General features: G+C 40.3%; 1 protein-coding gene across 2 annotated transcripts in view; it reads right to left on the bottom strand.

Annotated features, from left to right (window-relative positions):
• Positions 1-14,154, bottom strand: part of LOC308126299 (low density lipoprotein receptor adapter protein 1) — a 42,717-nt gene extending 28,563 nt beyond the window's left edge. Inside the window, exon 1 of one of the 2 annotated variants that reach the window (XM_080490565.1) lies at positions 13,843-14,154. In XM_080490565.1, coding sequence (XP_080346691.1) covers positions 13,843-13,927 — 85 coding nt within the window. In that variant the 5' untranslated portion in view covers positions 13,928-14,154. The remainder of the gene's footprint in view (positions 1-13,842) is intronic. The other variant, XM_080490566.1, reaches the window with a different exon arrangement.
• Positions 14,155-15,209: the final 1,055 nt, after the last annotated feature.

Genomic DNA, 15,209 nt, shown 5'->3' with positions numbered 1-15,209 from the left:
ACATTTCACTGCATTTTGCACATTAAAATTGGATTTATGGAGCGAGTGCAGTAATTGTTGGTCTAATCGTTCAGATTTAGAAAAAAAATAAGCTTTTTGAAAAATCATAGTCTGTTGCTACAACAAAGCAAATATTCAGTGTATATTCAATGAGTTATTATGGCACTATGTTACCGGTCCGGCCCACTCAAGATGAATTTGGACTGCATGTGGCCCCTCATCTAAGTCTGACACTCCTGCACACAATATTTTGTGAGCCAAAACAACCAAAAAAGGCTGTTTAAAGAAGCTTAAATATTTACATTGTAATGTCCTCTGCATACATGGGGATGGTTGTACTGCAAAAAAACCACAGCGCCCACTAGTGGCAAGGCAGGAAAATGGCATTTTGTTGTGTATGATAATCATTTTCAAAATGTTGCCATCTTAAAACCTTTCTGGAACAAGCATGTGAAGACGATGACGTTTTCAGACGATTATTGTCGCGTAAACTGGGCCTGTGTTTCTCTCTGGCAACTCATCTACCTTTTGGTCAATGTCACCTGCAACAGGGTGAATAGATGGATTACACACACTACTAGTTACCCAAAAGTCAGCCATCACTAATCACACGGGCTCTGGTAGTAGAAAATATTATCTAATATAACTTTGAGAGGTTTCTGAGAGTTTCTTTTAACACCTAGACATACAAACCTGCATGTATGTCCTCTGTCAAATGAGGGCATATTCACGGAAGGCTTATGTAAATCCATTTATCTGTCTGGTTGACTATGTGCTAATTAATCAAACAAGGAGCAAGTGTTTGTCATACAGAGTGCTTCCAGTCTCCTGACAGTTATAGTTTATCTGGAGTAAAGAGCAGAAAATCCAGAGGTGACTTGTCCATTAGATGAGCCTTGAACAAATACTACTGAGTGACTCAGCAGTAACTCTTTGACCTCATTTGTAGGCTGTCGTTAAACTGCCATCTCAGTTTCTACTCAATGGCCTATATTTATATTATTTTATCTTAAACTGTTAACTTGTTTTCAAATCTTCAAAACTCAGCTATCACACACACACACACACGCGCGCGCACACACGCACACACGCACACACACACACACACACACACACACACACACACACACACACACACACACACACACACACACACACACACACACACACACACACACACACACACTATCAGGTACAGTCACTGAAGAGAGTAAACACTTTCTGAATCAAATATAGAGACATTACTAATGCCAACACTGCCGATACTGTGGATTTCTCCTCGTGGCTATTTATTCATAAAGTGTAATCGCTAAGCACCGAGCAAGGATTGTTTTCATTAGCAATTCAAACAAGGCATGATGATTCCTCTATGCTGATACAGATCTTTCCCCTCAGGAGTCTGCTGGCTTCCATTTCAACATCTTCCTCAATGAGAAATAGCTCCATAAAAAGCTATTCATAGAAAATGTGGTTTATATTTAATGTTTTGTTTTCTTCTAAGACTGAGCCATAAAAGAAATCAAAAGTAAAACGAGAATCCTCACGTTATAAAATCTCCATATTAAGGTATATTCTGGGGTAACGAGGCGTTTGCAATCTATCGCTACGTCATCCATTATCACACCACAGCAAAACAAGTCACCTTTGAGACTTGCTGATCTCATCTAAGTCCGTGTATCTCATCACACCATTAATAGATGAGGGCATCCCACAGGAATCCTCTTTAATGCGGTTGAGCACTTCAGACCCTTGTAGGTGAGTGATGGATCCTGATCTGACAAATTCGCAGGTGTTGCATCTCTGGAGGACCAAGATAAAAGGGTAATCAATGTGAGTGCCTTGGAAATGACTCAATACCGACAGAAATACTTTGGGACATTTGCACAGAGTTGCATTTATATTTGGCTGTTTCATATTTGGGACAGGCTCATGGCTCAGTTGGAAGAGCAGCTTGTATTTGAACCCCGGGAGTTTCTGGTGGTGATGTGGGAGCATCATGCCACCGCAATTTATGTGCAAGCGTGTAAATTTGCTTTTTTAAAATATACATCACCACTCTTCTATTTGATCTTTGTGCATATTGCCTTGAGAAAAGGCTGCAGAATTCATCGGTGTATTTTAAAATGAAACCAAACACTGGTGGACACTCCCACCTCCACCAAGATAGTCAGAATCATCTTTATTGGCCAAAGGAAGCACACAACAAGGAATTTGACCCTGGCTCTCACTCACTCTCCATGCCCATATTAGGAGAATGAAAGATTATTGAACGTAACAACAAAGTGCACAATATGAACACTGTAAATATCCTTAAGAAAACTGCTTGATGTTCAAAAGCTCCTCTTTGATGAAAGATGGTGGTGAGGGAAACCTACAGGGCCTTAAAAATAAAAGCAATGGCCAGTAGGTCTGTTTTAGATTCTCGAAAGTGTTTCTGAGAAAAATTTGATCGTGTGATGTTGTTACTTGTTAAAGATGATATTTTGTTCTGCACTGTCTCGCAAAGGCTTTCTCATCATTACCTAAAGACGCTCAGGTGAGGCAGAACCAGAGAGAAAATTACTGAAGGATCAGGGTTTTTTTATGATCGTCTTATCTTTGCTTAACCAGAGGTTCCATTTACAACGGTTCTGTGTCTGCGCCCGGTTTTATCGTGTTTTCTGACTTGCTTAGCACGAGACCGCACAGAAGAATCTTTGGAGAAATCCAGCACAGCCCCAGGAGGCTGTTTGTTACCTGCTCCCTTGTCTGACAAGTTTTTTTCATTATGAAACCTTTTTTAATCTTTTCAATTGCTCTCAGTCTGATTTCGCTGTACTTTGTCTCCTCCTGAGGTTTCACTATGAATCTTCTTGACAGATCTTGAAGGTTTTTCTTTTTTTAAAAAAAGCGTATTTTTTCATGATTCAGATTCTTTTTTCCCCTTGTGCTTGCAATTGGTAGTTCTGCTGGCCAAGGTACCAGACCCAATCAATAATTTAAAATCAGCCAACAGCAAGAAAAAAATGCCATTTTAGATGCAATAAAGCCAATAATAACAGAATATTTCTTTTGATTCAGCATTTCCCAGTGACACCCTGAGGGGCAGTCAAACAGAGCTAAAGGGTCACGAATGGCCTCATGACACCCTGGTCTGATCCACTACATGACCAATATGAAGTCCTTTCATGATCACACTACCCACTGACCATCTTTACTCCATTTTTACACAGATGTGAACAATTCAAGACAAAAAACTATAAACAAAAATAAACTATGATGATTATCAACTATTAAATGTCAGTCACGGTGGCCTGGTTTCACATTTAAGAAACTGAACAGTGGAATCAGCTCCAAGATAATGTGTTTATCTCCGTTGCGATCAACACCAGCAGCTTATCTTAATTCAATTCGACAACCAAAACGTCAAGACAACTTGCCTCGTGAGAAAACTTCCTCAGAGTGTTTTGTTTTAACTGAATCAGCACGCACACAGTTTCTCCTGAGCTACTGATGTTTCCTGTTTCCAATTTGATGGCCGAAGGTTATTTTGAGCGAGCTCCTCGACTCTCTGCGCTGAGCGAGGATGAATGTGAGGAACGACGGGGGAAGTTGAATTTTTCAGCGGTACAGAACGCAGATATGGGATTGGCCTCTCCAGTGGAGGAGCGACTTCAGCTGATATTCGCCTGAACACCCATCACCCATGCACATGCAAAACACACACACGCATACACAATATGGAATCCTACTTGATTTTTTTTTTCTCACAGACACAAAGAGAACTGGGAAACAATCAAAACCATGCTCATAAAGACCCACGAGTAGAGTGACAACATATCTGATTTCACCGACAGCTGCCACAGACGTGCGCGCGTGTGCGTGTGTGTGTGTGTGTGTGTGTGTGTGTGTGTGTGTGTGTGTGTGTGTGTGTGTGTGTGTGTGTGTGTGTGTGTGCACACAGACACGTGCGCTGCTGAACCAGCACCTCTCCCAAGATAGATTCTTTCAGTTTCCCTCTGTTGCATAATTCACTTCACTTCAGACCAGAGAACCTTGCTGGTGCTAAAAACACTCCTGAGAGACGCCGCTCACAACTGCATAATAATAAACTCCATCAGGCACTGAAACAGTCGTCCGATGGCACACGTTGGTGTTTATGAAGATGGAACAGCGACTGAGCCGTGCGCCTGTGGGACTGTGGGAGTAGAAAATGCTCACTAGGCCGTTATTGGAAGAAACAGATGACAAAATAAAAGGCTTTGAGAAACGTGAGTGACTAAAACACAACGCCCTGCACAGCACATGTAAACTGTGGGCCACGAGAAAATGTTATCCACTTCCCATAACGCAACTCTCAAGGGCCCCACAAAGAAAATCAATAGCGAATATGATGCCGAGCGATTTTTAATAACACGAAGCTGATGTTTGAAAATCAATATAACAGGCAAAAGAAACTACAACAACAACATGGGAACATTCTGAGCTCCTCGTATGCCCTGTAACACACACTGCATGCAAACACGTATTATTAAATCCCTCAAATATGTCCTTGCCAGTATCCTCATACAAACTCTTTTTCTTTAACAGGATGGGAAGTAAAAGCAGTTTTCAGTTTAAATATCCTTCATTCATTTTATTTTTAAATGGAGAATTAAGGCAGATCTTTTGTGCACACTTGTGGGATTTTTAAGGCATTAATACAGAAATGATAGTTGGGGAATAACACCGATGGGCTCCAACTAAGCTTTCATTAAACCCAGATCTGTGAGAGGGAGAGAATGAGGTAAAATCCAGAATACCAAGAGAAACCACGAGATTGAAACACTACAGAACAAGTGACAAGCTTTTAGTGTAGTGAAGCGATGTGCTAACCCACACCTGCTTTGACCGGGGAAAGAAAATGGTCGGTTTCTGAAAAGCATTTATTAATTCATGTTCTCCACAAGGAAAAGGCAACCCAAGGGTGCGCCTTCGTGACAAACTAATTCACCCTAAAGGTGCCTGAATACAACTTAGATATTTAAATAAAGAAGAAAATGAGGGAGCAACAAAAAAAGTTAATAAAGCATCAAAACCTTAAAGATTTGTGACATCGGAGACAGGAACGACCGAAATTTCCTGACGGTGCAAAAACAGATTGATGGATGCAGACAAACAGATACACGATGAAATACACAAGGCCTTGAGCATTAAAAATTGACTGTTCTCAACAGACAATTACCTCCGAGTTTCATCATCACTTTGCTTATGAAGCAAAGTGGAAGAAAATAGTTGGGCAAAAAGCTGTAAAAAGGAAAAGTCTGTACAGAGCTGTCACGGAGGTGGCTGAGGCTGTTGACAATAATCCCCCTAATCAGACTGTTGGGGGGGATTTAGCTTATGTAGTCTTTGCTTCTCACACGGAAAACGGCCAGAGGTCGTGAACTCGTGCAAAATCCTCTCTGCTAAAATTCACACAAGTAAGTAAAACTGCATCTGAACATAATGTTCACTCAGTCGTGGTAAACATTGCAACTGAGTATTTTTCCTGCTAATGTTCGGTCAAGGTAAAACTTTAGAATACAATATATTTTCTGACGATAACAGGGAGCCCATGTAGCTCTACATTTGTAAAGGTCTTTCAATAAAGAAAACATAGAACTGCAGTAAAAGCAATGCCTCACAACTTTGAAATAGGGAACCCATTAGACAGGTTACTTCTCTTAAAGCATGATCCATAAAAACTCATCAGCAATACTTAATCACGTAACCTCAGCCTACAACTGCTGAGACCTGTCAGAGCATGAATAATGCAAATTATAAATGGGAAACCTGCTCAATTAAATCATCCTCCAATACTCTGAATCTCAGCTAAGAGTATGTCTATGGGGTCTTATAAATTAGTGTGTGGACACTCGGTGAGTGCTATATGTAATTTATGTTTGGGTTTCTTTGTTGTTGTTTTTATTCTTTTAACCATTAAATGAAATACTGAAAGGTCACATTATGGCTCAGTGAGAATATTCTCGGCTTGGGGGCTTTCCAAGTGAAATTTGTGTGTTCTCCCTGCGCTTGCAAGGTTTTTCTCCCATTGCCCGGATTATTCTAGTAAGAATGATCTCTCTATACATCTATACTGCATCATCCAATTCTGGGTCATGTGGCATTTGAGCCAATCCAGTTCAGACTGGACAGGTCATCAATCAAACATAGATACAGACTGCCATACACACTCACATATAAAGGCAATAACGGCTCACCAATGACCTCCAGACTCATGTGTTTGAGGCAAAACCAAAGTACTGGGACAAAACACAGACAGGGAGAACATGCAAGCACACAGAAAGGCTCCAAGCCAGACGACAACCGGATATATTTTTGCTTGTATGTGTGTATGAGGTTGTCTGTTTTTCAGTGTTTGTCCAGTTAGAGACTGTTGACCTGTCTACGGTATAACATGCCTTCACCTATTGTTAACTAGGATCAGCTACAGCAGTGGCGTCAAACACAAGGCCCGTGGGCCAAAACCAGCATGCAAGATGCTCCAGACCGGCCAAACCACAAGAAAACCAACTGTGAAATTTCAAAGAAAACATTGATTCTTTTGTAATAAATTTCTTAAGAGTGGCAGATGCAGCACTGAAACCCGAGCTGAGATATCGGTGATGCTGCCATGAAAGCTAGAAAACTGGCATTAGTCTCGAAGCCATGCTGTCAGAGGGAGTTCGTAAAAAACACCCATAATGCAACAGCTACAACAGAAGTTGTTTGGGACATTTCGCTGTATTTTGTACCCGGAGTTTTCATTAAAAATGGCTTTATGTTGGGGTTGTTGTCATTTTCCGCAGTAATTGTTTAGACATTTTCATCGCATATACTATGCACCAAAACAAAGACATAATTTAAAATTTAAATTTAAAGATTAACATGGCACTATTTTACTGGTCCAACCGGTCCAACTAAAATGTGTTTGACACCCCTGAGCTACAGCTTCTCAGAGCCCCAAGTTGGACAAAGCACTGAAGAAGATGGATGGATTCAAGGCAACCGTTTACTGTTACACTGCTATTCTATTACAAATTCATCCAGTACAAATGCATTTCAAGTAAACAGGGTTCCCAGTGGTTCTCTATTTGTGTATCTACTTGGTATGTGATGTAATTCCTTTGCTACTGTGTACTGCTGTAAAAGGTCATGTTCTCTATGCTAATACAACCTTTTCTTAAAGACGTCATGTTAAATTAATTGTACCCAACCAACATAATGTTTGGATGTGACATGTTACATGTTAGAATTCCCCCTGGAATGTATTTCTATTATTCTATCTATAAAATAAAATGAAAATGGAAAAATACTTATCTTTGTATTTATTTATTTTTTACTCTGACACATACAAGCTACATCATATTCTTTTCATAGTGAAATATCATTAGAGGAACTTCATCCTGCATCATAACAAAACTCACTGCTCCATCCGCCTCTATCAACTCATCACTCTATTCAACACATTGAAAGCACTAGAAATCCTGTGTAACTGGTTACACACCAATCCCAGTCTGATTCCATCAGTCTCCAAAGTGGGGGTTGGGAGGGGGTTCGACTGTTCTTCCTCCTCCTCCCCCTCACTGGTATCGCCTTCACTCAAGAGTTCCTGAGTCTTAACGAGCCGTCGAGAGATAATTGCTCCTGCAGGGCACTGCTTACTGACACCACTGCCTCCTGTACGTCACTCAGTCACGCTCCTGACAGGTTTAATGGAACCACCAGCCGAACGCACCAACACAGCGCCCTAAAGTTCAGCGCAAACTCAAAAACCAAAGTTTACATATTCTTGATATACATTAGACAATAAAACCTGAGAGGTAAACTAGAGTGCTATTTTTTTCATACTGATATCAAAGATGCACAAACCAGATGGGGATTTATCTAAAAGCAACACCAAGGACAAGGGCTAAAAGGATTGCTTCACCTCACAGCTACACCTCATTGTGATCCGGTGCAGATTGCACTGTACGGGCATCCTTGATGCCAAGGGCAAGCCTTGTTTGACTTCTGAGGCGCAGGAAATGTCTGCACCGCTTTTGTGTGACGTGATCTAAAGGGATGGTTTGTGCTCCTGCTTCACACTGTGTCCTCGTTCGTCCTGCCAGTGGCTTTGACCTCAACAGATGACAATGAGCAGCCACTGAAGGCAGAGAAGGGGGAAAAAAAAAACTGCTGCACATATCTGAAGAGCAGCTATAATTGAAGTCCCACTGCCAGGGAGCAGGAATATCCAATTCTGAGGTAAGAGTGGTGTAACAGTCCGGTTTGTACCTGTGTCTGTACAAAGTGTCTGCAGAGGGGAAGTATAACCTCACAGTGATGTTAGCAGAGGAGAGGATTCTATCAAACTAATAGTGTCAATGTAACGCATAATACTTCAATTAAACACTTCTATCCCAACTAACCTTTACACTACAGCCTAGTTTACAACAAAGCACAACTACTACTGCTTAGAAAATGATCTTTAGTCATGTCTTTTAAAAGAAACTGAACTCACTGAACGTCGGGACTACCATTAAAGATATCATCACATGAAATACTTGTCACATGAAGCCTTTTTAGAACAGAGGAAACCCTGAAGCATCTTTTAATGAAGCAGTATGTTCCGATCTACTGTTACTCTGTGCTTGTCAAGCTGTTCTATTTCTTTGCATGTTCTGAAGAAGTTGGATGAATCGACACTCACATAGCAGCTAGATTGTATGCATCACATACATTAATTTTCATTTGATGATTTCTCTAAGACTCCCAGCAGGCCGGTTGAAGGTGGTGAAAGGGGCACATGTGGCCCCTATATCAGCATTGCACCGCTCCAACTTGAGCCTTGTTTATTCTGCAGTTGTTGCCTTGTGAACTAACAAAATGTCCCATTGTTGATTGGTTCATCACTATGAACTGTGCATGATACGATTACTTGCTGTTCTCCACGTTGCGTCTTTTCTGCTTGTGTATAATAAGCACACAAAGAATCATTTTTACTTTGACTGGGCAGGGTCATAATATGTTAAGATCGCATTCATGTCATATTGATTTTTTTTTACTTAATGATGCTGACAATTACTTTATAGAACTTTTTTATGGTTTTTTTATCATTATCACTATCATTATCATTATCATTATCATTATCATTATCATGATTATTATTATTATTATTATCCACATCTGATCAATGAGCTTCCAGAACCGAGACCAGTGCAGGTGAGGGCACAGAAAAACAAAGTGTCCACAACAATCAAAAGCGAATAAGTCCAAAACAGAGAAAACTGGAGCTTTATTCAGAGGTGTAATAATAAAAGTAACCCTGTTTAAAAGTATGCCATGAAATAACACCGTAAATCCCTGCTTACAATACAATAGTACAACACAAAAAAGTAGAAAAAAGAAACACAAGAGTTAATTTACCAAGTAACAAGTTACTTTATGTTATAAGAAGTAGTAAAGAAGCATTGAGTATAGTACAGGGGCCCTGATTAATGACAGCAAATCCCTGGCGACTGAAAATTTGTTGAATGATGTTTAAAAGCAACTTATTAGTAACTGTTAGTAAAACATTATATATATATTGCACTTGCAGTAGCGTCACAATAAATTTGCACGATACAATACTTTTTAATTCATTATTGAATTTAGCATATAACAATGCAATTATTTGCAGAAAGTTATGCCATTAATTGTAAATTATGCACTTTTATTTTATCATTTTACTCAATATCAATACATAGCTGGGCAAAGACGATGGAATTGAAATAGCTCAGAAACTATTTACTGGGTATTTATTTAACAAAGGTGACTTCACATTCACATTATGCATGCAATTTCCTCAATTGTTTGACAACACACTAATAATTCATCCCCGTCTCTCAAACTTTAATCACACCTCATTTGTGTGACTGAGCCAAGCAGCTGCAATGTTACCTTATTTGCATTCCCACAGCCAGCGTTGACGCATCGCCACAGGCTGGCATCCAGACACCGTCCTCGCTCCAAATTGCCTGCTAAGTGGCTTCTGGACATTTAAACAGTCATCTTTTCTCTCTGTAGACTTTGTAACTGTTACCGTCACGTTTTTTTTTTTTTTTTTTTTGTCATCAGCTACAGAAATCCAGCTGAATTCGGCTCCTGACAGTGTCACTCCGCTTTCTCTGGCGCCAAGAACAATAAGAAGAAAAGTACAATGCAGACGCTCCAGCCAGCAATGTGTCACACACAATGTCTTTCAAGAGAATATGTCATTGATTTGTTTGGCAGCTTTTGTTATGATTAAGTCGCCATGGTTATAGCTGAAAATATTGTTTTTGGCAGTGCCGAAGAAAAATAATAACTCCCATTGATCGGGGTTTTCACGAGAAGCCGCAGGATCTGGAATTTTAGCCATTAGCAATTACAGCCGGGTCACTCAACACTGAAAACTGTGTTTAAGTTGACCAAAAGCACACAAAATAATATCAATAAAGCTCTAATCTAAAAAAAAAAAAAAAAGAGAGGACATTTTAAACCCATGCTCAATATTCAGTTATTTATGTCAAACATTTCCTCCAGAGCACGGAGGACATGATCCAGGCTGTGAAGTTAATCAGTCATGTTTAATGAAAACTGGCGTGGGCAGCTCATTATTCGCCAAGCAGGAATTCGGAACGAGGCAAAAGCAGGATGCTCGTGTTGATAGCGGGGAGAGTGGCAACAGGCAACGCTCGCTGCCGGGTGGAAGCATTCAAGACAAGAACAGACACATCAGCGAGACAGCAGGGCTGGAGGCAGGAAAGCAGCCCATCGCTGATGGTGTGACAAGGGTAGTTGCTCTGACCCTTCACTCGCAGCCCCTCACCAGCTCCTGTACTTCACGCTGCAGCAGTCAGAGAGCAACGCTGCACATTTTGATGATTATATTTCACCCTGACTCACTTCAAAACAAAGCAAGTAAACAAGTATATTCAAGATCTGTGAACACTGAAGCATCATTTATGCTTATTGTTGTTCAGTTATTCAGTTTCTTTAAATACCTTTTGTTGCATAATTTGGACACTTGGTGGCGGTAATTAGACACAGGTTGTATATGCAGAGGGCATAGGTGACAGGAAGGGGAAGGCACAGGTAGGGGTAGTGCACAGAGTTCTCACCAAGCAAGGAACACAACAGCAAACAAACCAGCAGACAGACAACTAGAGCAAAGATATACAACACGCTATAGGAAAACACTAAAGTCACATCAACTAAACTGCAAATATACTGACTGAAAATACTGTTAAAGGGTCTTCATCGCTTCACTCCTGCTCCACCTGTGCAGTAATGCAATAACTGGACAATGGGACGTTGAGAAATTGTCAATGCAATATTTATTTGTGGTATATTTGTCTATTTTGAGGTCATTTTAAATGGCTTGAACCACACCCTTCATATATAGTCTGCAACTGCCAAAGCACTTGTAATTTTGCACTAAAGCTTATCTTATCATTTTGAATCATATTAATTACAATAAATACAATTCTGCAATAAATTCATTCATGCTCGGAAAATTGAACTACAAATATTTCTGACTGCTGCACCCCCACAACGCTCTCTGGCAAAATCCAGGGAAGGCACGTCTAACCGTTTGTACACCACTATAATATACTGCTGTACGACCAACACAAACACTATAAAAACCAGCTTAGACTGAGGCTGTAAAATACTTTCAGACGTACTATTTAATACCCATATATGATTTTTAAGGGTCATATTATGCAAAATTCAATTTCTAATGATTTTCCAACAGTTTTATACGTGCCCATACCTAGAAATGACACCCCAGACGTTAAGAAGTGAAGAAAATCTGTGAACTCTTTCCCTGGCTTGTTTAAATTTTTAAAAAGTGTATTGCTCCAATGAGCGAATCAGAACTCAAACCCTATATAGTGTCATCAGGGGTTTAGCCAATCCCAATCAAGGTAGGCCCTCCCTTTGACCCTCCCACAGCTCTGCTCTGGCACATGGCACCACGAGAGGAAGTACTTCCTCCTCTTCCCAAGATGGGCATTTGTGGGTGGAGCCAGTCCAGCTCACACAGACACAGCAGATTCTGAATGCAGCTCCTATGATCCAATATTCAAATGGAGGAAAATCAAGGAAAAGCTGGATTTGGGGGTAATAAACTTTGAATACAAGGTTTTTGGACCAACTCATGTGAAAGTGTTGAAAATCTGTATAATATGACCTCTTTAATATTCAGTCACCTGCCATTACAAGGTAGTTCCATCTTCACAATTGCACTACCATGGAATTTGCCTGTATGATGATAATAATGCTTAGTGCTATCTTATTTCAAACACATGCTCATATTTGAGTTTATAATTTTCAATGATGTTGAGCTGGACAGTAAAATAGTAATATAGTTTGACCTCCCCCATTGACATACATGATAATGGCACTGTATAGCGTTCCACTGTAGAACTGCAATATATTTTTTCCATTCACAAATAATCTGTTAGTGACTTTGTGGACTAAAAAATTATCAATCTGTCAAATGTCAAAAACAAAGAAAATCAGATTGAGATTTAAATGTTCGGGATTGTACAACAATCAGTGTGCCACAGTCTGGACTGGAAAGTCAGATTCACCAATTTACCACACATGCATGTTTTGGGACTGTGGGAGTAAACACTGAGGGGGAAAAACGTTCATACACAAGGAGAACATGCAAACTCAAAGGTCCATCGTGCTCCTCAGCGCTGCCCTGCATGTGATAGATGTCTCTCATTTCAACACACCTGTTTTGAATATAGGAGTCATCATCGACTGTGCAGAGGCCTGATAACCAACCATTAAATTGAATGAGGTAGAAGAGGTTTAAAATAAGCACTGTCATAAATAATTCCAAATTATACATCAATCGGTTCGAAAAATTGAGTAATTAGTCTGGGGGTTAAGCATTTAACTGTCTGAATTTTTGTATTTCTTTCTTATTTCATAAGCATAATACTCGAAAATAAACCATCAGAGATTACTAAGAGAGTATTCGACATCAGAAGTCCTTGGTTACCAAGATCATCAATGATCCTTCAATCTCCTATTCAGATTGAGTCAATGGTGATTGTGGGTGAAGGCAGGAAACATGCTGGACAGGCCCTCAATCCATCACAGGCCAAACAGAGACAAACAATCACACAAACTGGTAATTTTACGTCAATAATTAACATCCAATGAATGCTTTTTAACTTTGGAAGGAGATTGGAATACCCACGTGAAAACCCACACATACAAAGACCACATGCAACCTCTGCCCAGAAAGGTCACAAAAACACTTAACTTGGGGTCTTCTTATTGTGAGGAAAGAGTGCCAACTACTACACCCCCATACATGACTTTAAACCATTTAAAATAGATATTATACCTGATGTCTAGTTAATAGGAAAGGAAGAACCCACACTCTAAGAAAAAAGAAATATCAAAACTTTGTGAAAACTGTGTTAACTAAGTTTACTTACCGTGTGAAGTGTGTTTTACTTGTAATTTATGATCAGTTACACGTTATCTGCTGTTAAGCACCCACTAGGACTGCAGGTAAACACACTTCTATCCCCTCTGCAGCAGATCCAAAAGCTCTCCGGCAAATAAAAAATAAAAAAAAAAAAAAAAACAGTCCAGCAGCAGCTCGCTTAGAAACAGGCAAAGGCACGCACACACACACACACACACACACACACACACACACACACACACACACACACACACACACACACACACACACACACACACACACACACACACACAGATCGCCCTCCTCGTCTCCTGGAGGTGATACTGCATCACCAAAAATAATCTGAGCGCAGCATTTACGCACACGCACATTGGGTCACTCACTTTCGTGCTTGGAAGTTCCCCATGTGTGCCGCGGGACTCCGGGGCTCTTGATGATGGCTCTGCCGGCGGATTTCAGGGCATCCATCACGAGGTGTGTCCGCGCTTCTCCGGCAGGTGGATTCCCCTCAGTGTCCGGACCGGAGGGAGGTAAACACGGCAGGAGGATGCGCCCGATGAGCCGCCAATGAGAGAGAGGGAGCGCAAGTTCCTACCCGGAGCCTCTCCGCCTCTTTCCTGTCCCCGGTGGTCGTGTGTGTGAGTGTGAGTGTGTGTGAGCAGCCGAGGACACACACACGTACCCGCCGCACCGTCTCCAAAGTTAAGGGCGTGTCCTGCTAACCTTCACGGGCTGAGGAGCTTCTCTCAACCTGAAGTGAAGGAAGACAAAACATTGCAGCATGATCGCTGCGTAAAGAGATCACATTGACTTGATGCAGTGTGTGATCTGCAATTTCACTTTTTGATTTACTTCACACATTTTCTTTTAACGTTTATCAACTTGTGGTGGATTCACAGTTACCAAAAAGGTTTGTGTGAATCACTTCCCCTTATCCACAAAAACATATCTACCACATGTAATATTGTATTTCTTAATTAGTTCAATAAGAGGTTTGACTCTTGTCAAAATAGATTTACTCTTCAATTTTTCCCATGTCATCCATTATTTAAGCCACACAGTCTCCAATTTAATTACACTCATTATTCAATTATTAGTCATTGTTATATAAAATAAAGTACAATAGTAAACTCAAACCAATTTGCGCATGTTGCTCATATTTTGAATGTTGGCGCCCTCTACCGATTGCATCTCGTTCTTGCAATATTCAACAGAAATACACAATTCTTGGATTTGTTGGTAAATTACATAGAGATTTCTTATTAATTGTTAACTTAAAACATTCACAGTCAGAAGATATGGACATGTCGGAGATACGGGTGAGCAAAGAACTGAACATGGATTTAAAAAAATAAATGGTAGAAAAAAGAATGGGGAACTGGCCTGATTCAGTTTTAACTTGGTTCCTTTGTTAAGTTGGTGTAGTGGTTGGTACTTTCTCCAGTTTTAGACGAGGTGGAGAGGTCATTGTACATTTTACCTGTAAACATGTGGGTTATCTTCAGGTACTCCCAGAGTCCAAAAACATACCAATGATGTTAACTTGTGATCCTAAAATGGCTGAGGTGCAAATTGAGTGTGTTACGCTCAGTGTCTTTATGTTTATGGACTGGCAACCTGTCCAGAGTTCACCATTCTTTCACTCCAGTGATTCTAGAATTGGTGTAAATGGATAAATGGATTGTTCTGTTCTTTAAGGGTGCAGCATGTAAAGTTAAATTAATGCCTCTTCTGTGCAGCAGATGATAGT

Source organism: Lipophrys pholis, assembly GCF_963383615.2.
Source record: "Lipophrys pholis genome assembly, chromosome: 21".
In the NCBI taxonomy this organism is placed as follows: Eukaryota; Metazoa; Chordata; class Actinopteri; order Blenniiformes; family Blenniidae; genus Lipophrys; species Lipophrys pholis.
This window is presented reverse-complemented; position numbering and strand designations above follow the sequence as displayed.